The sequence below is a fragment of the Oncorhynchus keta genome, chromosome 8, assembly GCF_023373465.1.
Source record: "Oncorhynchus keta strain PuntledgeMale-10-30-2019 chromosome 8, Oket_V2, whole genome shotgun sequence".
Classification (NCBI taxonomy): domain Eukaryota; kingdom Metazoa; phylum Chordata; class Actinopteri; order Salmoniformes; family Salmonidae; genus Oncorhynchus; species Oncorhynchus keta.
In genome coordinates, this window is record NC_068428.1 from 30,351,751 (window position 1) to 30,379,381 (window position 27,631).

At 39.2% G+C, this 27,631-nt stretch overlaps 1 protein-coding gene across 2 annotated transcripts in view; it reads right to left on the bottom strand.

The window, feature by feature from the left end:
• The window catches only part of LOC118371785 (MAM domain-containing glycosylphosphatidylinositol anchor protein 2), a 473,444-nt gene that overhangs the window by 87,236 nt on the left and 358,577 nt on the right, over positions 1-27,631 (bottom strand). For both annotated transcript variants that reach the window (XR_008141009.1, XM_052523975.1), the window contains exons 13-15: positions 20,686-20,706; positions 17,233-17,388; positions 10,732-10,893 (exon numbers count right to left, since the gene is read on the bottom strand). Coding sequence is in view for 1 of the 2 variants with exons in the window: in XM_052523975.1 (XP_052379935.1) it covers positions 10,732-10,893; positions 17,233-17,388; positions 20,686-20,706 (339 nt within the window). In the remaining variant the exon portion in view is untranslated. The remainder of the gene's footprint in view (positions 1-10,731; positions 10,894-17,232; positions 17,389-20,685; positions 20,707-27,631) is intronic.

Consider the following 27,631-nt stretch of genomic DNA (forward strand, 5'->3'; position numbering starts at 1 on the left):
ATTATCAGTAAAGAGAGAGACCAGACTATTATCAGTAAAGAGGAGACCAGACTATAATCAGTAAAGAGGAGACCAGACTAAAATCAGTAAAGAGACCAGACTATAATCAGTAAAGGAGACCAGACTATAATCAGTAAAGAGACAGACTATTATCAGTAAAGAGGAGACCAGACTATAATCAGTAAAGAGACCAGACTATAATCAGTAAAGAGGCCAGACTATAATCAGTAAAGACTATAATCAGTAAAGACCAGACTATAATCAGTAAAGAGGAGACCAGACTATAATCAGTAAAGAGACCAGACTATAATCAGTAAAGAGACCAGACTATAATCAGTAAAGAGACCAGACTATAATCAGTAAAGAGACCAGACTATAATCAGTAAAGAGGAGACCAGACTAAATCAGTAAAGAGGAGACCAGACTATAATCAGTAAAGAGAGACCAGACTATAATCAGTAAAGAGAGACCAGACTATAATCAGTAAAGAGGAGACCAGACTATAATCAGTAAAGAGACCAGACTATAATCAGTAAAGGAGACCAGACTATATAATCAGTAAAGAGACCAGACTATAATCAGTAAAGAGACCAGACTATAATCAGTACCAGACTATAATCAGTAAAGAGACCAGACTATAATCAGTAAAGAGACCAGACTATAATCAGTAAAGAGGAGACCAGACTATAATCAGTAAAGAGGAGACCAGACTATAATCATCAGTATAATCAGTAAAGAGACCAGACTATAATCAGTAAAGAGACCAGACTATAATCAGTAAAGAGACCAGACTATAATCAGTAAAGAGACCAGACTATAATCAGTAAAGAGACCAGACTATAATCAGTAAAGGAGACCAGACTATAATCAGTAAAGAGGAGACCAGACTATAATCAGTAAAGAGAGACTATAATCAGACTATAATCAGTAAAGAGACCAGACTATAATCAGTAAAGAGACCAGACTATAATCAGTAAAGACCCAGACTATAATCAGTAAAGAGACCAGACTATAATCAGTAAAGAGACCAGACTATAATCAGTAAAGAGACCAGACTATTATCAGTAAAGAGACCAGACTATTATCAGTAAAGAGGAGACCAGACTATTATCAGTAAAGAGACCAGACTATTATCAGTAAAGAGGAGACCAGACTATTATCAGTAAAGAGGAGACCAGACTATAATCAGTAAAGAGGAGACCAGACTATAATCAGTAAAGGAGACCAGACTATAATCAGTAAAGAGAGACAGACTATTATCAGTAAAGAGACCAGACTATTATCAGTAAAGAAAGAAAGACCAGACTATTATCAGTAAAGAGGAGACCAGACTATAATCAGTAAAAAGAGACCAGACTATAATCAGTCAGTAAAAGAGGAGACCAGACTATAATCAGTAAAGAGAAGACTATAATCAGTAAAGAGACCAGACTATAATCAGTAAAGAGGAGACCAGACTATAATCAGTAAAGAGACCAGACTATTATCAGTAAAGAGGAGGCCAGACTATTATCAGTAAAGAGACCAGACTATTATCAGTAAAGAGACCAGACTATTATCAGTAAAGAGGAGGCCAGACTATTATCAGTAAAGAGGAGACCAGACTATTATCAGTAAAGAGGAGACCAGACTATTATCAGTAAAGAGGAGACCAGACTATTATCAGTAAAGAGACCAGACTATTATCAGTAAAGAGACCAGACTATAATCAGTAAAGAGACCAGACTATTATCAGTAAAGAGACCAGACTATTATCAGTAAAGAGACCAGACTATAATCAGTAAAGAGAGACCAGACTATAATCAGTAAAGAGGCCAGACTATAATCAGTAAAGAGACAAAGAGACCAGACTATTATAAAGAGTAAAGAGACCAGACTATTATCAGTAAAGAGGAGACCAGACTATAATCAGTAAAGAGGAGACCAGACTATTATCAGTAAAGAGACCAGACTATTATCAGTAAAGAGACCAGACTATAATCAGTAAAGAGACCAGACTATAATCAGTAAAGAGGCCAGACTATAATCAGACTATTATCAGTAAAGAGGAGACCAGACTATTATCAGTAAAGAGGAGACCAGACTATTATCAGTAAAGAGACCAGACTATTATCAGTAAAGAGGAGACCAGACTATTATCAGTAAAGAGAGGCCAGACTATTATCAGTAAAGAGACCAGACTATTATCAGTAAAGAGGAGACCAGACTATTATCAGTAAAGAGGAGACCAGACTATTATCAGTAAAGAGGAGACCAGACTATTATCAGTAAAGAGACCAGACTATTATCAGTAAAGAGGAGACCAGACTATTATCAGTAAAGAGACCAGACTATTATCAGTAAAGAGGAGACCAGACTATTATCAGTAAAGAGACCAGACTATAATCAGTAAAGAGGCCAGACTATTATCAGTAAAGAGACCAGACTATAATCAGTAAAGAGGAGACCAGACTATAATCAGTAAAGAGAGACCAGACTATAATCAGTAAAGAGAGACCAGACTATTATCAGTAAAGAGACCAGACTATTATCAGTAAAGAGACCAGACTATAATCAGTAAAGAGACCAGACTATTATCAGTAAAGATGAGACCAGACTATTATCAGTAAAGAGGAGACCAGACTATTATCAGTAAAGAGACCAGACTATTATCAGTAAAGAGGAGGCCAGACTATTATCAGTAAAGAGACCAGACTATTATCAGTAAAGAGGAGACCAGACTATTATCAGTAAAGAGACCAGACTATAATCAGTAAAGAGGAGGCCAGACTATTATCAGTAAAGAGACCAGACTATTATCAGTAAAGAGGAGGCCAGACTATAATCAGTAAAGAGACCAGACTATTATCAGTAAAGAGAGACCAGACTATTATCAGTAAAGAGGAGACCAGACTATTATCAGTAAAGAGGAGACCAGACTATTATCAGTAAAGAGACCAGACTATTATCAGTAAAGACTATAATCAGTAAAGAGACCAGACTATTATCAGTAAAGAGACCAGACTATAATCAGTAAAGCCAGACTATAATCAGTAAAGAGACCAGACTATAATCAGTAAAGAGAGACCAGACTATTATCAGTAAATCAGTAAAGGAGGACCAGACTACTATCAGTAAAGAGACCAGACTATTATCAGTAAAGAGGAGACCAGACTATTATCAGTAAAGAGACCAGACTATATCAGTAAAGACTATAATCAGTAAAGAGACCAGACTAATCAGTAAAGAGACCAGACTATAATCAGTAAAGAGACCAGACTATTATCAGTAAAGAGACCAGACTATTATCAGTAAAGAGGAGACCAGACTATTATCAGTAAAGAGGAGACCAGACTATTATCAGTAAAGAGGAGACCAGACTATTATCAGTAAAGAGATCAGACTATTATCAGTAAAGAGGAGGCCAGACTATTATCAGTAAAGAGACCAGACTATCATCAGTAAAGAGACCAGACTATTATCAGTAAAGATGAGACCAGACTATTATCAGTAAAGAGGCCAGACTATTATCAGTAAAGAGGCCAGACTATTATCAGTAAAGAGACTAGACTATTATCAGTAAAGAGGAGACCAGACTATTATCAGTAAAGAGACCAGACTATAATCAGTAAAGAGACCAGACTATAATCAGTAAAGAGACCAGACTATTATCAGTAAAGAGGAGACTATAATCAGTAAAGAGGAGACCAGACTATTATCAGTAAAGAGGCCAGACTATAATCAGTAAAGAGGAGACCAGACTATAATCAGTAAAGAGAGACCAGACTATATATCAGTAAAGAGAGACCAGACTATTATCAGTAAAGAGACCAGACTATAATCAGTAAAGAGACCAGACTATAATCAGTAAAGAGACCAGACTATTATCAGTAAAGAGACCAGACTATTATCAGTAAAGAGACCAGACTATTATCAGTAAAGAGACCAGACTATTATCAGTAAAGAGACCAGACTATAATATCAGACTATAATCAGTAAAGAGACCAGACTATTATCAGTAAAGAGACCAGACTATTATCAGTAAAGAGACCAGACTATTATCAGTAAAGAGACCAGACTATTATCAGTAAAGAGACCAGACTATTATCAGTAAAGAGGAGACCAGACTATTATCAGTAAAGAGGAGACCAGACTATTATCAGTAAAGAGAGACCAGACTATTATCAGTAAAGAGACTATTATCAGTAAAGAGACCAGACTATTATCAGTAAAGAGACCAGACTATTATCAGTAAAGAGACCAGACTATAATCATAAAGAGACCAGACTATAATCAGTAAAGAGACCAGACTATTATCAGTAAAGAGACCAGACTATTATCAGTAGAGAGACCAGACTATTATCAGTAAAGAGACCAGACTATTATCAGTAAAGAGACCAGACTATTATCAGTAAAGAGAGACCAGACTATAATCAGTAAAGAGAGACCAGACTATAATCAGTAAAGAGAGACCAGACTATTATCAGTAAAGTAAAGAGACCAGACTATTATCAGTAAAGAGACCAGACTATTATAAAGAGACAGACTATAAAAAGAGGAGACCAGACTATTATCAGTAAAGATGACCAGACTATTATCAGTAAAGAGAGACCAGACTATTATCAGTAAAGAGACCAGACTATAATCAGTAAAGAGGAGGCCAGACTATTATCAGTAAAGAGACCACACTATTATCAGTAAAGAGGAGACCAGACTATAATCAGTAAAGAGACCAGACTATTATCAGTAAAGAGGAGACCAGACTATTATCAGTAAAGAGGAGACCAGACTATTATCAGTAAAGAGAGGCCAGACTATTATCAGTAAAGAGACTATTATCAGTAAAGAGACCAGACTATTATCAGTAAAGAGGAGGCCAGACTATTATCAGTAAAAGAGACCAGACTATTATCAGTAAAGAGACCAGACTATTATCAGTAAAGAGGAGACCAGACTATTATCAGTAAAGAGACCAGACTATTATCAGTAAAGAGGTAAAGAGGAGACAGACTATTATCAGTAAAGAGGAGACCAGACTATTATCAGTAAAGAGGACACCAGACTATTATCAGTAAAGAGACCAGACTATTATCAGTAAAGAGACCAGACTATTATCAGTAAAGAGACCAGACTATTATCAGTAAAGAGACCAGACTATTATCAGTAAAGAGACCAGACTATTATCAGTAAAGAGGCCAGACTATTATCAGTAAAGATGAGACCAGACTATTATCAGTAAAGAGGAGACCAGACTATTATCAGTAAAGAGACCAGACTATTATCAGTAAAGAGGAGACCAGACTATTATCAGTAAAGAGACCAGACTATTATCAGTAAAGAGGAGACCAGACTATTATCAGTAAAGAGACCAGACCAGACTATTATCAGTAAAGAGACCAGACTATTATCAGTAAAGAGGAGGCCAGACTATTATCAGTAAAGAGACCAGACTATTATCAGTAAAGAGGAGGCCAGACTATTATCAGTAAAGAGACCAGACTATTATCAGTAAAGAGACCAGACTATTATCAGTAAAGAGACCAGACTATTATCAGTAAAGAGGAGGCCAGACTATTATCAGTAAAGAGACCAGACTATTATCAGTAAAGAGACCAGACTATTATCAGTAAAGAGGAGGCCAGACTATTATCAGTAAAGAGAGAGACTATTATCAGTAAAGAGAGGCCAGACTATTATCAGTAAAGAGACCAGACTATTAGTCAGTAAAGAGGAGACCAGACTATTATCAGACTATTATCAGTAAAGAGGAGACCAGACTATTATCAGTAAAGAGGAGAAAGAGAGGCCAGACTATTATCAGTAAAGAGACCAGACTATTATCAGTAAAGAGAAGACCAGACTATTATCAGTAAAGAGATCAGACTATTATCAGTAAAGAGGAGGCCAGACTATTATCAGTAAAAAGACCAGACTATCATCAGTAAAGAGACCAGACTATTATCAGTAAAGAGGAGACCAGACTATTATCAGTAAAGAGACCAGACTATTATAAGTAAAGATGAGACCAGACTATTATCAGTAAAGATGAGGCCAGACTATTATCAGTAAAGAGGAGACCAGACTATTATCAGTAAAGAGACCAGACTATTATCAGTAAAGAGACCAGACTATTATCAGTAAAGAGGAGACCAGACTATTATCAGTAAAGAGACCAGAGACTATTATCAGTAAAGAGACCAGAGACTATTACGTCCTACTCCCTTCCTCTCTACCCTGATGTAGTCTACTACTAACCCCCTGTTAGACTGATAGGCTTCACTGTGGAGACTTGAGTTGTATATACAGACACACATGTGGACGCACGCACACACACTGGAGAGTACAAGCCCAGTAGAGGACATAGCTGGTACTGCTTCACTGCCAGAGGTCCAATCTTACTTCCCCACACACACACACACACACACACACACACACACACACACACACACACACACACACACACACACACACACACACACACACACACACACACACACACACACACACACACACACACACACACACACACACACACACACACACACACACAGAGAGAGAGAGAGAGAGAGAGAGTCTGGGAGCAGAGCATTAGTAGCAGAGTACCTCTTCACTGGGAGACAGGAAATGGTTGTAGACGTGGATGCGTTCAGATAAACGTCTCTTCTCTGAAACTACATCAAAAAGATGTCATCAAGGCAAATGGTGGCTACTTTGAAGAATCTCAAATATAATATCTATTTTGATTTGTTTAACACTTTTTTTGGTTACTATATGATTCCATATGTGTTATTTCATAGTTTTGATGTCTTCACTATAATTCTACAATGTAGAAAATAGAAAAATAAAGAAAAAACATTGAATGAGTTTGACTGGTACTGTGCACTGGACAAAATAAAGGTTCTTAAATGGTTCCTAGTTAGCTCTTAAGGTGCCTTGGAGATCTCTTGCCTGATAAAGAACCTTTGAGTCTACGGTTCTTCAGAATTCTATAAGGTTCTTGAAATGTATGGATGCCTGCAAATAAGTCCCTTTCATAGCACACAGGACATTGGTCAGTGTTTTTACTCGTGTTGATTTTTCAGTGTAACATTTCTAGTGGTGTAAAAGAACCCCGGTGTTAATAACCAGAGTTGAACCAAAACCATGCACATCAGTATCATATTTCCCAGCATGCTCTATTGCAGGTTGATTTTTAGAATTGTTTGTTTCAACGCCTATGTTTTGCATGTACATTGATTGATTAATTAATCTTATGCACCTCAAATTTAAATAACATACAGTTTTCTAAACTAATCTAATCTGTTACTTGGACTTGAAACCCATTACTGAATGGGTTGTTTAAGTTTAGATGTTTAAGGTACTCTAATATCTTAGTCTTCCCAACCCTGGCTGTCATTTTGAGTGCAGGTTGTGGGAGAATAACATTTCTAAATGTTGGATATCCACAATAGGAAATACACATCACTTTGCAAGCCAGCATAATGTGACTTGCAGGCAAATTATGAGTTGCATGTCATTGTATTAGGGTAAAACTAGGTCTTATAAAATATGTATTGTATTGTCTTAAATAATACAAGTGTTATGACAACATATTCACTTTGGATCACAGGACTGCAACAACTGTGTCTCTGTCACTAGCAAACACAGTCATGGGTGACAATAGTAACTCACTTCAAGGGCACCCTGCGAACTATGCAAATGAGGCTTAAATCCCTACAGAAGGGCTATTCAATTTCGGTCTTGGAGGGACCAAACATTTCTGATTTTGGATTTTTGTATGGTTTTTCAAAGAACAATCCCATTTATGGCTCTTTCAGGTTATGTAGATATAGGACTCGTTTTACTGTGGATATAGATACTTTTGTACCTGTTTCCTCCAGCATCTTCTACATTTTAGAATAATAGCGAATACATCACAACTATGAAATAAAACATATTGAATCAGTTAACAAATTCTTATTTACAAGGACAGCCTACTCCTTCCTCCCTGTTGGGGAATTGAGCCCAGGTCTGCCGCGTGCCCGCAAGACACAGGGATTCTTTAGCTAAATAGTCCAGCACTGTAGCCTACTCTCGCCCATCACGTTGTACAGAGACATATTTTCCGGTCCATCCATTCCATTTTTCTTGAAATAGAAACACCATAATATTAATCAAATTAATTAAGTAACATTTCTTAAAATCAGTCTCATATACTATGTTCTTACAAAAAAGGTTTTCAATTCTCTAGTACAGGCACTAATGAAAGCTATCAAATGCTTCTCAAATATGTCCTCTGGTGGTCAAACTAGCACTAACTAGCATTAATGGTACCAGTGGTTGGCACTTAAATAACGTGCCATAGATTTCTGCGGCACCACGCAAGCTGTGCTGCAGTACGCTGCAACTTTTAAAGGATGAACCACTGTAGATGCCTGTTACGGATACAAGTATCCTGTGTGTATCCTGTGTGTGCGTTTCTTTTCTCTCCTTCTCCCCTCACAGGTGAAAATCATCACTCCTCAATCAGTCACCAATCCAATCATCAATCAGAAGACACACCTCCTCCTGTTTTCTACCCAATCACAGTTCCTTTCCCTTGGTTTAAAAACCCTGTCAGTTGTTTGCTCTAGAGCTCAATCTCTCTGTGTTTCACTCTCTCTTTGTGTATTGACCTCTCTTTTGTTTGAGCACCTCCATAGCACTTTGTCCTCACCTGTGAGTATTGTTTTTGGTTATGGTGTTTGTTTGCTGGTAGGAAAAGGGGAAACCAAGACAAGTCGCCCATGGGCATACACTACCCGTAGGTAGACTTTGTTAAATACGCTAGTTAGACCTGGGCGGACCACCCACTGTATTTTTGGTTGGTTAGTTAGCTGTTGTTAAAGTAGGGGTGTTTTTGAATACTTATTGTTTCTTTCCTTGGGTCCAGCTCAGCCCCTTTTCCTGCCCCCCCCATTACCCTGTGTTTTCAAATAAACCTTGAGTTTGATGGTAGATTTCAGTTGTCCTGGTTATTTCGTTCACACTTTTTTACTTTGTCACTATTATAATTTGCCTGAGTTGTTACGTGTCTCATTACCATCCCCCCCCCTAGACTGTCGGGTCAAAAGGGATTCGTAACAATGCCCAATGAGCTCTTTGTGTTGTCGCCCCCTTGAGTACAAAGTCGTAAATACTGTATATCCCGGGATGAAAGGAGGATGGTATGATATGAAAATCTGAATAACACCAAACCCTATTTGTGAATCACCACCTGGATTCAGGTCTTATGTAGCAAAATGTGAAATGGTGCTTTTTTTTTTTGCAGATGTTTACTGACACCAGCCATATTGTTGTACACACGTTATGTAATGTTAGCTAATGAGCCATCCAGCTAACATGAGCTAATTAAACAACAATTAACAAAGTGCCAACAATGCCTAACATTAAGCTCTAACTAGTAAAGCAAACAGCTCTGGAAATGAACAATAACCTCTGCTAGAGAGCTAGCCAGCTAACATTAGCTAGCTAACAGTACACTAACTTAAGACATAGCTAGGTAAACAATCAACCTAGCTAGGTAAACAACGTTTAAGATCACACGTCATATAACGTTAGCTAACGAGTCAGCCATCTAACGTTAGCTAGTTAAACAACAATGAACAGCTTGCCAACAATGCCACAGTGCTGAGAACTAACCAACCAGGTCCAATGTTAGCTAGCTAAAATTAGGCTCTAAATAGAAAAGCAAATGTCTCTGGGAAACAAATAACGTCAGCTAGAGAGCCAGAAGGCTAATGTTAGCTGGCTGGCTAACGTTAGCTGGCTGGCTAACAGTACAGTTTAGTTTGAAATGAAACCACTTTCAGTTAAAATTAGAAATGTGTAGTATCTGAAAATGTAGCTAGCTAACGCTAGACTATTTGTCCTGTATACATCATGTATGATGCTGGACACATCTCCCTGTCAGGAATGCCATACCACGGTTGCCCATAGCTTGAAGATGCAATCCGGAGACAGGTGTTTTCTCCATCTCTTTAGCTATTATACTCTAGTTTCACTGATATCAAAACTTGATCCTCCAGAAAATGGGGAGCAACACTTATGCAGTTTCACAACACTATACATAAATGCTGTGTTCGACACGATTACTGACAGACTGATGAGCTCAAATAGATAGAAGCCTTGAATATGGCAGACCATTCCTAACTCCTCTCTCGGCATGTCCAGCCCACTCATTATCTCAGCCAATCATGGCCAGTGGGAAGGATGTTCACTTTTTCTGTGGCTTAACCAACAAGGTTAGTAATTGAATAATTGAATTCGTATTTACAGATTGCATACAAGTTGGTTAAGGCACATGAAAGTTCACATGTTCGAGAAGGCATTCCTGTCAATTTTTTTTATTTTGATCCCCCAAATATTTTTTTTACATTCAAACAGCTATCCTGTGAAGTCGTGACTTGCGACATACACCCAGTTTCCTGAATCAGGTCACATTTGGTTCCAACTTGTGCTTTGATTTTTAAGAGTGTGCATCTTCTTAAAGGGAAAAACATAAAGCCATCAATCAAAATGATGGATCTTATAATGGATCCAATGTCCAGAATAATGGATCTAATATGGATGATTACGACATGAAGCTATGAGATTAGAAAAATAGTCACTGGAGAGAAGCCTCTAACTCAATCATGTATTGATGAGAGAATACAGAGAATACAAGGAACATGTCCTTTGTTTGTGACTTGCTGTTATGTGTTGGAGGGAAAAAGACTGACATGTTCTTCTTACCGATGTGTTTTCCATACATGTGGAAGAAGAAGCCGAAGCAGTATGCCGGGGGATTGGTGATGCCGTATGGGTTCTTGGGTGCCACGTTGAAGAAAGGACTGACCAGCCTTGCTACCTCACCCTCCTTCCGAGGCCGGGATGTCTCGATGTACATGTAGAAACCTGTAGGGTGGGGAGGACACAACACCAAATAACAAGGTTATACCTGTGGGTAGAGAGATCAACACCAGAGGGCCAGGCTGTATTTAGCACCCAATGAGAGCTCTGTTGTTTGTAGACATGACTCTTAATAAATCCTGTTGGGGCTAGGGGGGCACAAGGAGTTCCCCGAAGGGAACACTCTCTCCCATTCAGCTGATAAAAATATTCTTTAGAAATATTTAACTTTCACAACTTTCAAGTCCAATACAGCAAATGAAAGACAAACATCTTGTTAATCTACCCATCGTGTCCAATTTTTTAAATGTTTTACAGCGAAAACACAACATATATTTATGTTAGATGACCACCAAATTCAAAAACACACAGAGCGATATTTCACAGTCATAAAAGCATAAATATAGATAAAATGAATCACTAACCTTTGATTATCTCCATCAGATGACACTCATAGGACATCATGTTATACATGTATTGTGTGTTTTGTTTGATAATGTGCATATATATATATATATATATATATCTATTTTGATTCCAAAACATACGGTGATTTTGCAGAAATACTCACAATAAACATTGATAGAAGATGTAAGTGTTATTCACAGAATTAAAGATAAATGTATCCTCTATGCAACCGCTGTGTCAAATAAAAATTAAAAACTTTACGGAAAAATAATCATCTGAGAACGGCGCTCAGAACTCAAAGAAATAGCCGCCATTTTGGCGTCAACAGAAGCTACAGAAAACACTAAATATTCACTTACCTTTGAATATCTTCATCAGAAGGCAGTTCCAGGAATCCCAGTTCGACAATAAATGACTGATGTGTTCCATAAAATTCCAAAAAGCCCATAATTTAGCCACTTGTTGTTAGCTTGTTCAGCCCAGCATTCAATCCTCAAAAAGCACGAACAATTCCTCCAGACAAAAACTCAAAAAGTTCCGTTACAGGTCGTAGAAACAAGTCAAATGATGTATGCAATCCATATTTAGGATGTTTTAAACATTAATCAGCAATAAGGTGCCAACCGGAGAATTTCATTGTCTGAAGAAAAGCATAGGAAGGAAACTCTCTCGTGACCGCGTGTAACGAGACCGAGGCTTTCTACCAGAACACCCACCCAAAGAGCTATTATGAGCCCCTCCTTTATAGTAGAATCATACAATCAGAATCTAAAGACGGTGACATCTTGTGGAAGCCCTAGGAAGTGCATTCTCATCCATATCTAAGGTGGACATTGTCACGCCTTGGTCTTAGTATTTTGTGTTTTCTTTATTTGTTTGGTCAGGCCAGGGTGTGACATGGGTTATTGTGGTGTGTTTTTGTCTTAGGGGTTTGTGGGGTGTCTACATAGTCTATGGCTCCCTGAGGCGGTTCTCAATCAGAGTCAGGTGATTATCGTTGTCTCTGATTGGGAACCATATTTAGGCAGCCATATTCTGTTAGTGTTTTCGTGGGTGATTGTTCTTGTCTCTGTGTTTGTGTTTGCACCAGATAGGGCTGTTTCGGTTTTTCCGCTTGTATTGTTTTTTCCTTCATTAAAATTATATCATGAATCATCATCACGCTGCATTTTGGTCCGATTCTTGTTCTACCTCTTCGTCAGAGGAGGAGACAGAAGAGAGCCGTTACAGAATCACCCACCCCACCCGGACCAAGTGGTGTGGTAACAGGCAACAGCGGCAGCAGGAGCAGCGCGACAAGAATTTCTGGACTTGGGAGGAAATCCTCGACGGGAGAGGACCCTGGGCTAAACCAGGGGAGTGTAGCCACACCAAGGTGCAGCGAGAGAAGGACTGGACATGGGAGGACGAACTGGACGGTGAAGGACCTTGGGCTCAGCCTGGAGTATATCGCCGCCCCAAGGAAGAACTGGAGTCGGCGAAAGCGGAGAGGCGCTGGTATGAGGAGGCAGCACGGCGACGCGGATGGAAGCCTGAGAGTCAGCCCCAAAAATTTCTTGGGGCTGCCAGGTTGCATGGAGCAGCCAGAGCTGCCAGTCTGCATAGAGCTGCCAGTCTGCATAGAGCAGCTAGAGCTGCCAGTCTGCATGGAGCAGCCAGAGCAGCCAGAGCTGCCAGTCTGCATGGAGCAGCCAGAGCAGCTAGATCTGCCAGTCAGCCAGACTCTTCCAGATCTGCCAGTCAGCCAGACTCTTCCAGATCTGCCAGTCAACCAGACTCTTCCAGATCTGCCAGTCAACCAGACTCTTCCAGATTTGCCAGTCAACCAGACTCTTCCAGATCTGCCAGTCAACCAGACTCTTCCAGATCTGCCAGTCAACCAGACTCTTCCAGATCTGCCAGTCAACCAGACTCTTCCAGATCCGCCAGCCAGCCAGGATCTGCCAGAGCCAACTACCTGCCTGAGCTTCCTCTCAGTGCTGAGCTTCCTCTCAGTGCTGAGCATCCTCTCAGTGCTGGGCTTTCCCTCAGTGCTGGGCTTCCCCTCAGTGCTGGGCTGCCCCTCAGTGCTGGGCTGCCCCTCAGTCCCGAGCTTCCCCTCAGTCCCGAGCTTCCCCTCAGTCCCGAGCTTCCCCTCAGTCCCGAGCTTCCCCTCATTCCCGAGCTACCCCTCAGTCCCGAGCTGCCCCTCAGTCCCGAGCTGCCCCTCAGTCCCGAGCTGCCTCAGTCCCGAGCTGCCCCTCAGTCCCGAGCTGCCCCTCAGTCCCGAGCTGCCCCTCAGTCCCGAGCTGCCCCTCAGTCCCGAGCTGCCCCTCAGTCCCGAGCTGCCCCTCAGTCCAGTGGGGTTCTGGGTGAGGACTATTAGGCCATGGTCGGCGGCGAGGGTGGATTATCCCAGGACGCGAGGGGGAGGAACTATGACATTTATGGAGTGGGGTCCACGTCCCGAGCCGGAGCCGCCACCATGGACAGACGCCCACCCGGACCCTCCCTATGGTTTTGAGGTTAGTCCGGGAGTCCGCACCTTAGGGAGGGGGTTCTGTCACGCCTTGGTCTTAGTATTTTGTGTTTTCTTTATTTGTTTGGTCAGGCCAGGGTGTGACATGGGTTATTGTGGTGTGTTTTTGTCTTAGGGGTTTGTGGGGTGTCTACGTAGTCTATGGCTGCCTGAGGCGGTTCTCAATCAGAGTCAGGTGATTATCGTTGTCTCTGATTGGGAACCATATTTAGGCAGCCATATTCTGTTAGTGTTTTTGTGGGTGATTGTTCCTGTCTCTGTGTTTGTTGTCACAAGATAGGCTGTATAGGTTTTCGCGTTTCGTTTGTTGTTTTGTATATTTAGTTATTTCATGTATCGTTCATTTTTCATTAAAGAATATGAGTAACCACCACGCCGCATTTTGGTCCGACTCTCTTTCAACAGACGAACGCCGTTACAGACATCCAATGGCACTGTTTTCTATATTGAGTTCTCACTTCCTGTTTGGATTTCTTCTCAGGTTTTTGTCTGCCATGTGAGTTCTGTTATACTCACAGACATAATTCAAACAGTTTTAGAAACTTTAGAGTGTTTTCTATCCACTAGTAATAATACTATGCATATATTCCCATCTGGGAAAGAGTAGGAGGCCGTTTACTCTGGGCACGCATTTCATCTAAAAGTGAAAATACTGCCCCCTAGCCTCAACAGGTTCAGCCACAAGTTGCCGTTAAATCACATAAAATAAACCTTTTGTTGTGCTCTTTGTATTCCGGAAAAAAACAACATTTCTGTAACAATCACATGGAATATTGCTTTGGATATTGGATGGACTATTGTTTATTAGAATCCCCCAAAGGGAACGTGATATAGAGGATGTATGGGCACATGATATAGAGTATGTATGGGCATATGATATAAAGGATGTATGGGCACATGATATAGAGTATGTATGGGCATATGATATAAAGGATGTATGGGCACATGATATAGAGGATGTATGGGCACATGATATAGAGGATGTATGGGCACATGACATAGAGGATGTATGGGCACATGATATAGAGGATGCATGGGCACATGATATAGAGGATGTATGGGCACATGATATAGAGGATGTATGGAACAAGCCCTCGTTTGGGATGAAAATGGCGTCTCCATCCAGCTACGAGTGAAACAGTGGAAGTCAATTTCCTCTAACCAAACACTAACCAGAGGGCAGAGGGGACAGAATAGATGGCCATATCTCAGATCTGAAACCTTCATGGGAGAAGCAGCAGTGAAACGAACCTTCCCTGCACATGGCCCGAGTCTCATTCCAGACTCAAACTACAGTCCCACTTTGGGGCGGGGGAAGGTAGCTAGGTAGCTAATGGTTAAAAACCTTCATACCCTCCAGCTAAAATCAAATAGAATTTCTTCTCTTTGTTGAATTTGATATCAGATAATTGCAGCCCCTTAGGACTGGTGGCTGGTAATGAAATGCTGGACAGTTTCAACTAATTACAGTGATTAAAGCCAGTATATTATTTACTACTTCAGCTGCTGGTGCTACTAGAGCTGTCCATTCCTGTAAAGACCAGATCAATGCTCAATCTCCCTCGGGACTGACACACAGGCCAACTGCCACCGTTTCTTGCTGAGGGTGTGTGTCAGACTGTGAAATGAATTTGCCTGTGTTTACAATCTCTCATATTGAACACTAGCAGGCAACTCTGTCAGGCACTGTCCCCATGGAAACCAGAGAGAGAGAGGATGGGATATATATATATATCTATATATCTATATATCTATATATATATACACGAGTGGAGGACAGAGGAGCCTCTTAAAGAAGAAGTTACAGGTCTGTGAGAGCCAGAAATCCTGCTTGTTTGTAGGTGAACAAATACTTATTTTCCACCATAATTTGCAAATAAATTCATAAAAAATCCTACAATGTGATTTTCTGGATTTTTTACATTTATTTTGTCTGTCATAGTTGAAGTGTACCTATGATGAAAATTACAGGCCTCTCTCATCTTTTTAAGTGGGAGAACTTGCACAATTGGTGGCTGACTAAATACTTTTTTGCCCCACTGTATGTTTGTATATATACACATATATATATATACACATATATATATTTATACATATATACATATATATTTATACATATGCATATATACATATATATTTATACATATGCATGTATGCATATATATTTATACATATGCATATATACATATATATTTATACATATGCATACATACATATATATTTATATATACATACATACATATATATTTATATATACATACAGAGAGAGAGAGAGAGAGAGAGAGAGAGAGAGAGAGAGAGAGAGAGAGAGAGAGAGAGAGAATCGCTCTAATTTTTATACCCAAAATACAGACGTTTGTTTGTCGCGTTATGTTCAGAAATCCACAAGAAAGAGCGGTCACGACAACGCAGACGTATATTCCAAATAATATCCATAATGTCCACAGAAACATGTCAAACGTTTTTTATAATCAATTCTCATGTTGTTTTTAAAATATATATTCGTTAATATATCAACCGAGTGTGTAGGTTTTTCAATAAAGGCGGGAGAAACAATGGCGGCTTTACTCAGTTGCACAAAAACTCACACTGAGAGCTCCCACCTATCCACTTACGCAATGTGATCCTTCATGCTCATTTTTCAAAATAAAAGCCTGAAACTATGTCTAAAGACTGTTGACACCTTAGGGAAGCCATAGAAATAGGAATCTGGTTGATGTCCCTTTAAATGGAGGATAGGCTTGCATAGGAACAGAAAGGTTTCAAAATAAGAGGCACTTCCTGATTGGATTTTCCTCAGGATTTCGCCTGCAATATCAGTTCTGTTATACTCTCAGACAATATTTTTACAGGTTTGGAAACCTTAGAGTATTTTCTATCCTAATCTGACAATTATATGCATATTCTGAGAAATAGGCAGTTTCAAATGGGTACGCTTTTTAGCCAAAAATGAAAATATTGCCCCCTACACGCAAAAGGTTAATTGTTTGTTGCATGTTCCATTGTGTTGATATTGACAAGTGTTATTGATTGGCCGCGTGTAGTGTGTGTTGTTTATACAGTACTGAGTTGTACTGAGTTGACTACCAGGGTCAAGACTAAAATATTACTCAGAAAGACCTGGAAGTTAACCTGGAAGCCAACCGTACCAATACGCTGTGAAAGAACAAGCGTCACAAACAGATACATGTAACATAGCTGAAGCCACCTGGAGTCGTAGCTAAACACTTGCAAATAAGTGTCCAAAAATGTTCTAACTAGTTAACCTGGCTAACATAGTTAACTGTGGGCAAAACAATTCCCATATGACCTTCTTTGTCGCATTGAAGATTCCCAAACACAGTGCACCTAAAATACTAATAACATCACAATAAAACATACAGTACAGTAGCTTTGTTTTCTTTCCTGGGTTTGCTCACCCTGTTTGGATCCGCTGCGGTCACCGCTAGGCCCGGTGTTGGGCGTGTACTTGGTGTCACGGGTGGCGGCGCTGTGTCTCGTCCAATCGAAGTCGTCGTTCTTGTCCTGTGTGAACATGCAGATGGGCTCCTCCTCGAAGCTGCAGTGGAACTCTCCTGAAGAGCGGATCAGAAATCCACTGTTACAGTCGTCATTGGAATATAAACACCAGAACCTCATCATGTAATGTCTACAGTAGTAGATGAAAGCTGCAGTAACTGTCATGGAGCACTGGTTGAGAAATGCTCTTATAATCATGTCCAAATGTAGGTACAAATCAGATGAGGCTATAGAAGGATGGGCTTATTGTAATGGCTGGAATGGAATGAATGGAACGGTATCAAACACATCAAATATATGGAAACCACGTTTGACTCTGTTCCATTAATTCCATTCAAGATATTACAATGAGCCCGTCCTACTATAGCTCCTCCCACCAGCCTCCTCTGGTACAGATGGAACTACTTGATAGAACCTTTTCATGGTGTTCACTATGACATTGGCTACTGAACCATGAATGAATGGCAGCGGTGCATTCTATATTCTTATGTTGATCACGTGAATAAACACATCAGTCAATGGATACTGCTATGCATGTCTACCAATGGTTGCACGACTAAGTCTCTGAGTCTGAGTTCACCCAATGAATGGCTTCAGATAGCTGACCATGAATCTAGTGGATCATGAATTACTGCTGTGCAATGCATTCTATAAGAGGACATACTGTTGAAGTTAATGATGTTTGAAATCAACACAGGCCGATGCATGTGTGTCTAACAATGAGAGAGCTACAGGTATATGCAACAAAAAAAAGGAAACACCAAAATAGTGTCTTAATAGGCTTTTGGGCCACGACGAGCTGACAGAACAACTTCAATACTCCTTGCCTGTGTTTGAATACACACTATTTGTGATATAAATTGAGTATGTAGTATGCTTATTGGTCATACTATGCATATAGTTAGTATGCCAAAAGTTGTACATCTATTCGTCAAAATTCAAAGTATACATGCAGTGGACACCATTTCTGTGCATTTTAGGGCAAATTCTTCAGAAAATGGGCGTGGCTTCACAACATTTTCAGATTTGAAGAAAATAACGGAAAATATTCAGCCGAAGTCCGACGAGCACAGATACAAATTTAAGTCCAAAAAGTGAATATTCATTGTTAAGAAAATATTGAGCAATGTAATAAAGAAGTAATTACTTTTCAAATAAGTTACATGACACGTTATGTTGGCTGACAATTTGATAGCTACGCTAGCCTTACGAACCACATAGCAGTTGCTTGTATGTATTTATTTTATTTAACTAGGCAAGTCAGTTAAGAACAAATTCTTATTTACAATGACGGCCTGAGAACAGTGGGTTAACTGCCTTGTTCGGGGGCAAAACAACATTATTTGTTTTTACCTTGTCAGCTCGAGGATTCAATCCAACAACCTTTTGGTTACTGGCCCAACACTCTAACCAGTAGGCTACTTGCTTCCCCAATGTACTGGTATGTTAGCTAGCTACCTAATGTTAGTTTGCTACTAATACATCAAACTTTCCAGTATATTAACTATTCATAGTTGTGTGTGGTATGTCTGTCTCGATCCGCATACAGTGTATCTCGTGCAGAGTCGAGCCAAATAGGGTTTAACATAGGAATGGACACAAATAATGAAACATCAAATACAGATGGAGGAAAACATTTATTGACTTGATTATTCATGTTGTCATTCTTAGCTTAGCTAAGTGGTATAGTTGTTGTGTGTTCTCAATGGACAATGTTAATGAACTCGTAAAATTTCTAGCTGGTCATTTGTTATGCTCACAAGCTAGCAAGAAGTTGCATAGCAACAGCATCAATTTTCGGTAGACAGGCAAAGCGCTAGTACACTGAAAGAATACACTTTGTTTACAGTATACTAAAATGAACAAATAGTATACAGTATGTAGTGTATATACTCATTAAGTATGTAGTATACAGTATGTTAGTATGGGTATTCGAACACAGCTCTTTGCAGACATTCTACAAGTGTCTGGAACTCTACTGGAGGGGTATTTTGTGGATGGTGGTGAAAAACACTGTCTCAGGAGCCGCTCCAGAATCTCCCGTAAGTTTTCAATTGGGTTGAGATCTGGTGACTGAGCTGCGCACACACACACACTTGATTTCCCCTTATGAATGATGTATTAACTCCCACAAAAATGTCCATTAATTATAAATTAAGATTCTACATCTGTAGGCCCTGTAGGTCTCTATCGACGGTTCTCTTAAAGAGATATGGTTGTCAAACTGTAATATAAAATAATATAATACGAAAACAACACGATATAACCAGGAGACATTTAGAAACAGAAGTGTCCCCAAAGAGTTGGTAAAAAGCAGCATTTAGATTCAGGACGTGGGGCCGTGTGATAAATATTCATTGATTTATTAAAAGGTAGCTGGAAGCAGTTTGAAGTGGCGACCTTGGTAGAGGCAGGAACTAGAGGCTTTACACAGGTAGTGGAGAAGCAGGCGTGGAAAGGAGGAGAGGAGGAGAGGGGGGAGAGAGAGATGAGAGAGAGAGAGGCGCACACACACACACACACACAGAGGAGAGTGGCCCAGCTAAGACAGCCAGAGATAGAGAGAGGGGCCTCAGCTCTTGACTCCTCTCCCCCCCCAGTGTCCAGATTTGCAGATCTAAATGGGGTTCTGGCCCCCAGCATCTCTCTGCTAATGTCAATCCACTGTGAGCTAAACTACATGGACCTGAGCCTTAGTGGAGATGGACGAGGGATTGGGAGGGGAGGAGTGGAGTGTAGGAGGACATAAAGGAGTAGGAGATGGAAAAGTGGAAGGAGGAGGAGTAGGAGGAAGGGGGGGTTGTAGGGGAGTAGTGAAGAGGTGTGCAGATTAGATCTATTGTTTAGATAAGATTGGCTGCCATCTATAATCTATAGGGGGTTTGATAATGATGCTGGTAATAAATGATTATATTTGTATGTGCTAACTGCTAACCCAACACAATTACACAATACGCTTTAGCAAGCGAGTGTTTGTGAAGTAGGGAGATGTTAATGTGGAGGTAAGTTACATGGGACCTGATTAATGTGAGAACGTTGGAGAGAACACATAGAATGCATTAATGAGCACTATGCACACACACACACACACACACACACACACACACACACACACACACACACACACACACACACACACACACACACACACACACACACACACACACACACACACACACACACACACATTCCACTGATATCCCCCTTCCCCCAGTTATAAAGTATATTACAGGAACACTACTCAGCAGGATTCTGGCAGGGCTGCTCAGCTCTGCCTGGTTAAGGGTGGGAATGTCCTCATCATACTCTGAGACATGCTAAGTGATGTGAGAAGCAAAAAAACAGTTACTTACTCAGGTGAGGGTTGACGGGAGCTGAAAATCAAAAGCGAGGTAGTCATTAGTAAACAATACAATAGTCTTCCATAATTTAAACAGCAGTTTGCTTACTCATATAGAAGGGGTTGGGTGTTGCCCTTGAGGTGTGCGGAGTAATGGGACATAATGTCACAGAACGTCAAAAGGTACCGTTACACCCAAAACAGCACACAAACAGTGTGTAATGCAACCTTCTAACCTGACATTTGTAATGATGGAACATTAGCAGCTGGTAAACTTTGAATTCTGCTTCCTGGTGGCCATCATCTCAACTTCTAATGACACATTCTCACAGAGTACAATTATAGAGTTTAATTGGAAATGGAAATGTTTAATCAACTTTTAAATGGCGTAACTGAAGAGAAATCATCTCCAGTGCAGCAGAGACAATCATTATCAGAGTAAAGATAAGAATGGATCCAAGAACAAATGAGACATTTGAGATAAAAGAGGATACAAATCTGTCCACACGGATGAGTGCACACACACACACACACACACACACACACACACACACACACTTCCCCCTCTGTGCTATCTATTGTGTGAGAGTGGGACTACTAAGAACAGCCTGACCATGTTAATAATCTTAGATAAAACAGATGATCACTATTCCGTTAATTTGACTTACTGATGTCCGTACCAAAGGCAACTTCCACTCACAAGCACCTTACACAAACGTTGAGGCATGTGAGACACAATGTTTCATCTCACTAATTTGTAGGAATAGCCTTTGTTGGGGCCCTCATTTATAAATCGTGCATACGTACATGATATACCCCAAAATTTGCTGGCACCAGTTTTCATGCAAAAGTTGGCGTTTATAAAATGTTTACTTGATGTGAGAATGTGCTTTCGTCCCTGCAAACTTTAGACCATGTTGCACACCCATCTGCTAGTGGATGAAATATATATTGCTCGTAGGGCTGTTAGGTGACCATATTTGTAACGGTTTTCTTCTTCCTCTGATGAAGAGTATGAAATATCGGACCAATATGCAGCGTGGTAAGTGTTTGTCATATTTATTACACTGAACACAGAAAACAAACTAACAAGAGAATAAAGGAAAACCGAAACAGTCCCATATGGTGAAAACACTGAAACGGAAAATAATCACCCACAACTCAAAATGAGAAAACAGGCTACCTAAGTATGGCTCTCAATCAGAGACAACGATAGACAGCTGCCTCTGATTGAGAACCATACCAGGCCAAACACATAGAAATAGAAAACCTAGACCTACAACATAGAATACCCATCCACATCACCAGTCATGACCGCATTCTAATTCCAAGTGACCATTTCGTCCCGGTAACTAAGCTTCTCAAGGCTTTGATGCTGCTGATGGTCATTAGTAGTCTACCAAACTTGCTAACTGCCGGGTACTCAGCACTCTATTGTCCCTTTAATCACTTTGACATCAATACACATGTATTTGAAAATCAAATCAAACTTTTCAAGGGTCCCCATGAACTCATGTTGCGCACATATTTTTCCCCTGCCCCTGTTCCGAGACATGTGCATGACAATAGTCCATTATAAATAAAAAAAACACATTTCACACATATAATAAATCATATGTAAAGACAAGATTAAATCAAGAAGAGTCTGATGGGTGACCATATTAGCCTATATTAGCCTATCACTTGTGAATTATTATAATGATGCCCAGCTTGCGTGCACTAAGGCAAGAAACAGAGCATTACTTTTTTTGCCGACTTTTTCAAATCATAGTCGCACATCTCCTTAGCCTAGCCCACAGGCCTATATGTTTTTATAAGGTTTGTATCACAAGTGGCAAGTGGCCAAATAACTTCTTAAAATGCTGCAAATTAATCAGCTTTACAACCGGTGTAGAGCCTAACTATACATAGGCAGCGCTTGAGTTGCAAGTTTGAGCAAGATAATTTTCACCATAAAAAAGCATTACATTCATAATCACATTTGCGGTTAATTATAAGTATGGTGATTTCCCGCTAATTCACAGCATGTTGGAACATTCACGCTTATAGCCTACTGTCATGTGCTCATTGCTGTGCTTATAATGTGAAGAAATAGCCTAATAGTATATCAACATTTTAAGCTAAACATTCTGATCTGTTCATCATTCGCAATGCTTTTAAGATATTTTGTGATGCTCTCGGTTGTATTAATTTGGGATCTATCTTATAACACAACTGTCCCAGAGTATGTTTGGAGTATTCCTTTAACACAGAAGGACAAGTTGACCAATACAATAGGTTAACTTTTATACTATGTGGAATAGTAGATTGACATAGGCCAGTCATTTTGCTGTTTGTTTGGCCTCCTCATCTTGTTGGCTGACGAAAGGTAACTGTGGACAGTTCTTCCAACATTTTTAATATGCGCCTCGGAATTCGATAGGAAGGATGCGCGCAGTTGCGTCCACGATGTGCCCGTCTTCATTTGTAGAATACTCCAGAGCTAAGGTTTGAGAAGGGCCCAATCACTGACAGGCATTGGCTAATAAGAATTGAGATATCTGAGAAAGCCATGTGAGGTGCTTCGGAGCACGCAGCTGGGAGAAGGGAATTATAATGATTATATTCAGCCCAAGGGCACAATGGCCACTGTCTGCAAAAGGCATGGCTTTCCTTAGGTGGTATTACGGCCACACAAGGGTGATGCTGCTGGGAAGTTCGAGGCATTATCAAGTGCTTGTCAAATTGTGAATGAGACACTGATGAAGTGTGTGCAGCCTGCGCAACAAAACTAAGCAGAGCTCAAGCCTTTCATGCAACTTAAAAAAAAAAATCATCATTAGAGTGGCACCATGCAGCTTTAGAATGTATTCAAAATCAAAACATACAGCCTAACATTTTCATCACAACTAAAGTTGCATTAATAACTCTAAATGCATATAGGAGGACCTGTTACCTGATAAATGCTCAACACAGAATAGCCACATGTGCACACTCCCTCAGAAATTGTATGGAGAAAATATCCTTTCTATTTTATTCAATTATATTCCTCACATTATCAAATAAAATAAAATAATGACATGGAATTCTATGCAAATATTGTCTGCTAAATTAACTAGTGTAGCCCACAGCCATATGACATAGCCAGATCAGGGCCTAACATAAGGACAACTCATAGTACGCTATTCTGCTCTTCTGAAATCCATATATTTTTTTCATATCATATTTCTTTAGACCTATCTAAAATAAATAATGGATTTATTGTGATGGTGTAGGCTATATTAAATTGATTTATTAGACTTTTTAAAATGTAGATGTCCCAAAGGTCTGCACCAGTGGCTTGTAGGCTATGCATGGAAGCCAGGACATGCTAAATGTATTTATGTTAATTAACGGTCAATTACCGTGAGACTGGCAGTTATTTGCTTGACAATAACCGGCTGTATTTTGTGCAAATGGGGGCTATGATGAAACGCTTATTCCTAAAAAACTATGGAATCATCTAAAATAATTTGACATTTCATAACCATTGCAGAATATATTCCTCACCTTTTCTGGCCATGATGGGTTCATATTCCCAAAGGAGCCATACAACAAATGACCATGTGAATCTCTAATTTAATTGGACCTAGAAGTCCAGTATATAGATTTTAACAGCTGATCTTTTACATTGAAGTTGGCCTATGTATCAAGTTTTAAGTTTTTATTGTCACGTGCACAATTACAGTGAAATGTCTTTCTTGCTTGCTCTTTCCCAACAATGCAGTGATGCATATCAGTAGTACTATGAAAAATACATTAAAACATCTAACTACTGTAAGTATTGTAATTGCATCTTTTTTTGTAGCCTGCCCTACCATTTTTCAGAATTCACGGCCAGTCCATAATATTTAGGTTGGGGGGAAAGTCGATATAAAACTTTGTTAAATTCAAACATTTTGTAGACAGGTCCACAACATTTTGCTATTGTTTTCTTGTTCAGAAACTGACACTGTCCTTTTCCAGAAACAGTATAAATGACTGCTAAATATGAAAAACATTCTGCCAACACAATAAATAGACCGGTAGCTTATGCAAAATATTTGACCGTATGTGTATGGAGGTGTTTTCCAGGTGGAGTTTTAATGCTCGTTCACGTGCACAGTTTTACCACAGGAAACATGAGTATGTATGACATGTGCCAAGTTTATAAATCTCAATATTTGTGTACATGCTCAGACTTATCAGAAATGGCGTGCTCCAAATGTTTGTGTGCAACGGTTATAAATGAGGCCCCAGGAGATTTCCCTGAACACGTGGGGTGATGAGGAAAAACGAAGGGCCTCGTATAACTAACTATACTAGGGCCCAGCGTTTTCCCTGGTCAGGTAGTCTGGAAAAGTCATCCCTGTATCAGGCAACCCACCGGTCTTTCAGGACTGTGTCGTTTTGGTTTCTGCGCTGATGAATGAGTTGGGAAAAGGTCTGACCTTACCTTTCTACTCATTATTCCTTGTTAAAAAAACAACGTATGCTTGCATTTGATTTTAATAACTATAATTATAATATTCTAGAGCAACACTGGTGACCTGTCTATCATATCACTACAGTTACATATACATGAGAAGATTACTTTAATATTCTAGAGCTACACTGGTGACCTGTCTATCATATCACTACAGTTACATAAACATGAGAAGATTACTTTAATATTATAGAGCAACACTGGTGACCTGTCTATCATATCACTACAGTTACATAAACATGAGAAGAATACTTTAATATTCTAGAGCAACACTGGTGACCTGTCTATCATATCACTACAGTTACATAAACATGAGAAGAATACTTTAATATTCTAGAGCAACACTGGTGACCTGTCTATCATATCACTACAGTTACATAAACATGAGAAGATTACTTTAATATTATAGAGCAACACTGGTGACCTGTCTATCATATCACTACAGTTACATAAACATGAGAAGATTACTTTAATATTCTAGAGCAACACTGGTGACCTGTCTATCATATCACTACAGTTACATAAACATGAGAAGAATACTTTAATATTCTAGAGCAACACTGGTGACCTGTCTATCATATCACTACAGTTACATAAACATGAGAAGAATACTTTAATATTCTAGAGCAACACTGGTGACCTGTCTATCATATCACTACAGTTACATAAACATGACCTGTCTATCATATCACTACAGTTACATAAACATGAGAAGATTACTTTAATATTCTAGAGCAACACTGGTGACCTGTCTATCATATCACTACAGTTACATAAACATGAGAAGATTACTTTAATATTCTAGAGCAACACTGGTGACCTGTCTATCATATCACTACAGTTACATAAACATGAGAAGATTACTTTAATATTCTAGAGCTACACTGGTGACCTGTCTATCATATCACTACAGTTACATAAACATGAGAAGATTACATTAATATTCTAGAGCAACACTGGTGACCTGTCTATCATATCACTACAGTTACATAAACATGAGAAGATTACTTTAATATTCTAGAGCAACACTGGTGACCTGTCTATCATATCACTACAGTTACATATACATGAGAAGATTACTTTAATATTCTAGAGCAACACTGGTGACCTGTCTATCATATCACTACAGTTACATAAACATGAGAAGAATACTTTAATATTCTAGAGCAACACTGGTGACACTGGTGACCTGTCTATCATATCACTACAGTTACATAAACATGAGAAGAATACTTTAATATTCTAGAGCAACACTGGTGACCTGTCTATCATATCACTACAGTTACATATACATGAGAAGATTACTTTAATATTCTAGAGCAACACTGGTGACCTGTCTATCATATCACTACAGTTACATAAACATGAGAAGATTACTTTAATATTCTAGAGCAACACTGGTGACCTGTCTATCATATCACTACAGTTACATAAACATGAGAAGAATACTTTAATATTCTAGAGCAACACTGGTGACCTGTCTATCATATCACTACAGTTACATAAACATGAGAAGATTACTTTAATATTCTAGAGCAACACTGGTGACCTGTCTATCATATCACTACAGTTACATAAACATGAGAAGATTACTTTAATATTCTAGAGCAACACTGGTGACCTGTCTATCATATCACTACAGTTACATAAACATGAGAAGATTACTTTAATATTCTAGAGCAACACTGGTGACCTGTCTATCATATCACTACAGTTACATAAACATGAGAAGAATACTTTAATATTCTAGAGCAACACTGGTGACCTGTCTATCATATCACTACAGTTACATAAACATGAGAAGATTACTTTAATATTCTAGAGCAACACTGGTGACCTGTCTATCATATCACTACAGTTACATAAACATGAGAAGATTACTTTACTTTGAATATTCTAGAGCAACACTGGTGACCTGTCTATCATATCACTACAGTTACATAAACATGAGAAGATTACTTTAATATTCTAGAGCAACACTGGTGACCTGTCTATCATATCACTACAGTTACATAAACATGAGAAGATTACTTTAATATTCTAGAGCAACACTGGTGACCTGTCTATCATATCACTACAGTTACATAAACATGAGAAGATTACTTTAATATTCTAGAGCTGGTGACACTGGTGACCTGTCTATCATATCACTACAGTTACATAAACATGAGAAGATTACTTTAATATTCTAGAGCAACACTGGTGACCTGTCTATCATATCACTACAGTTACATAAACATGAGAAGAACTTTACTTTAATATTCTAGAGCAACACTGGTGACCTGTCTATCATATCACTACAGTTACATAAACATGAGAAGAATACTTTAATATTCTAGAGCAACACTGGTGACCTGTCTATCATATCACTACAGTTACATAAACATGAGAAGAATACTTTAATATTCTAGAGCAACACTGGTGACCTGTCTATCATATCACTACAGTTACATAAACATGAGAAGAATACTTTAAT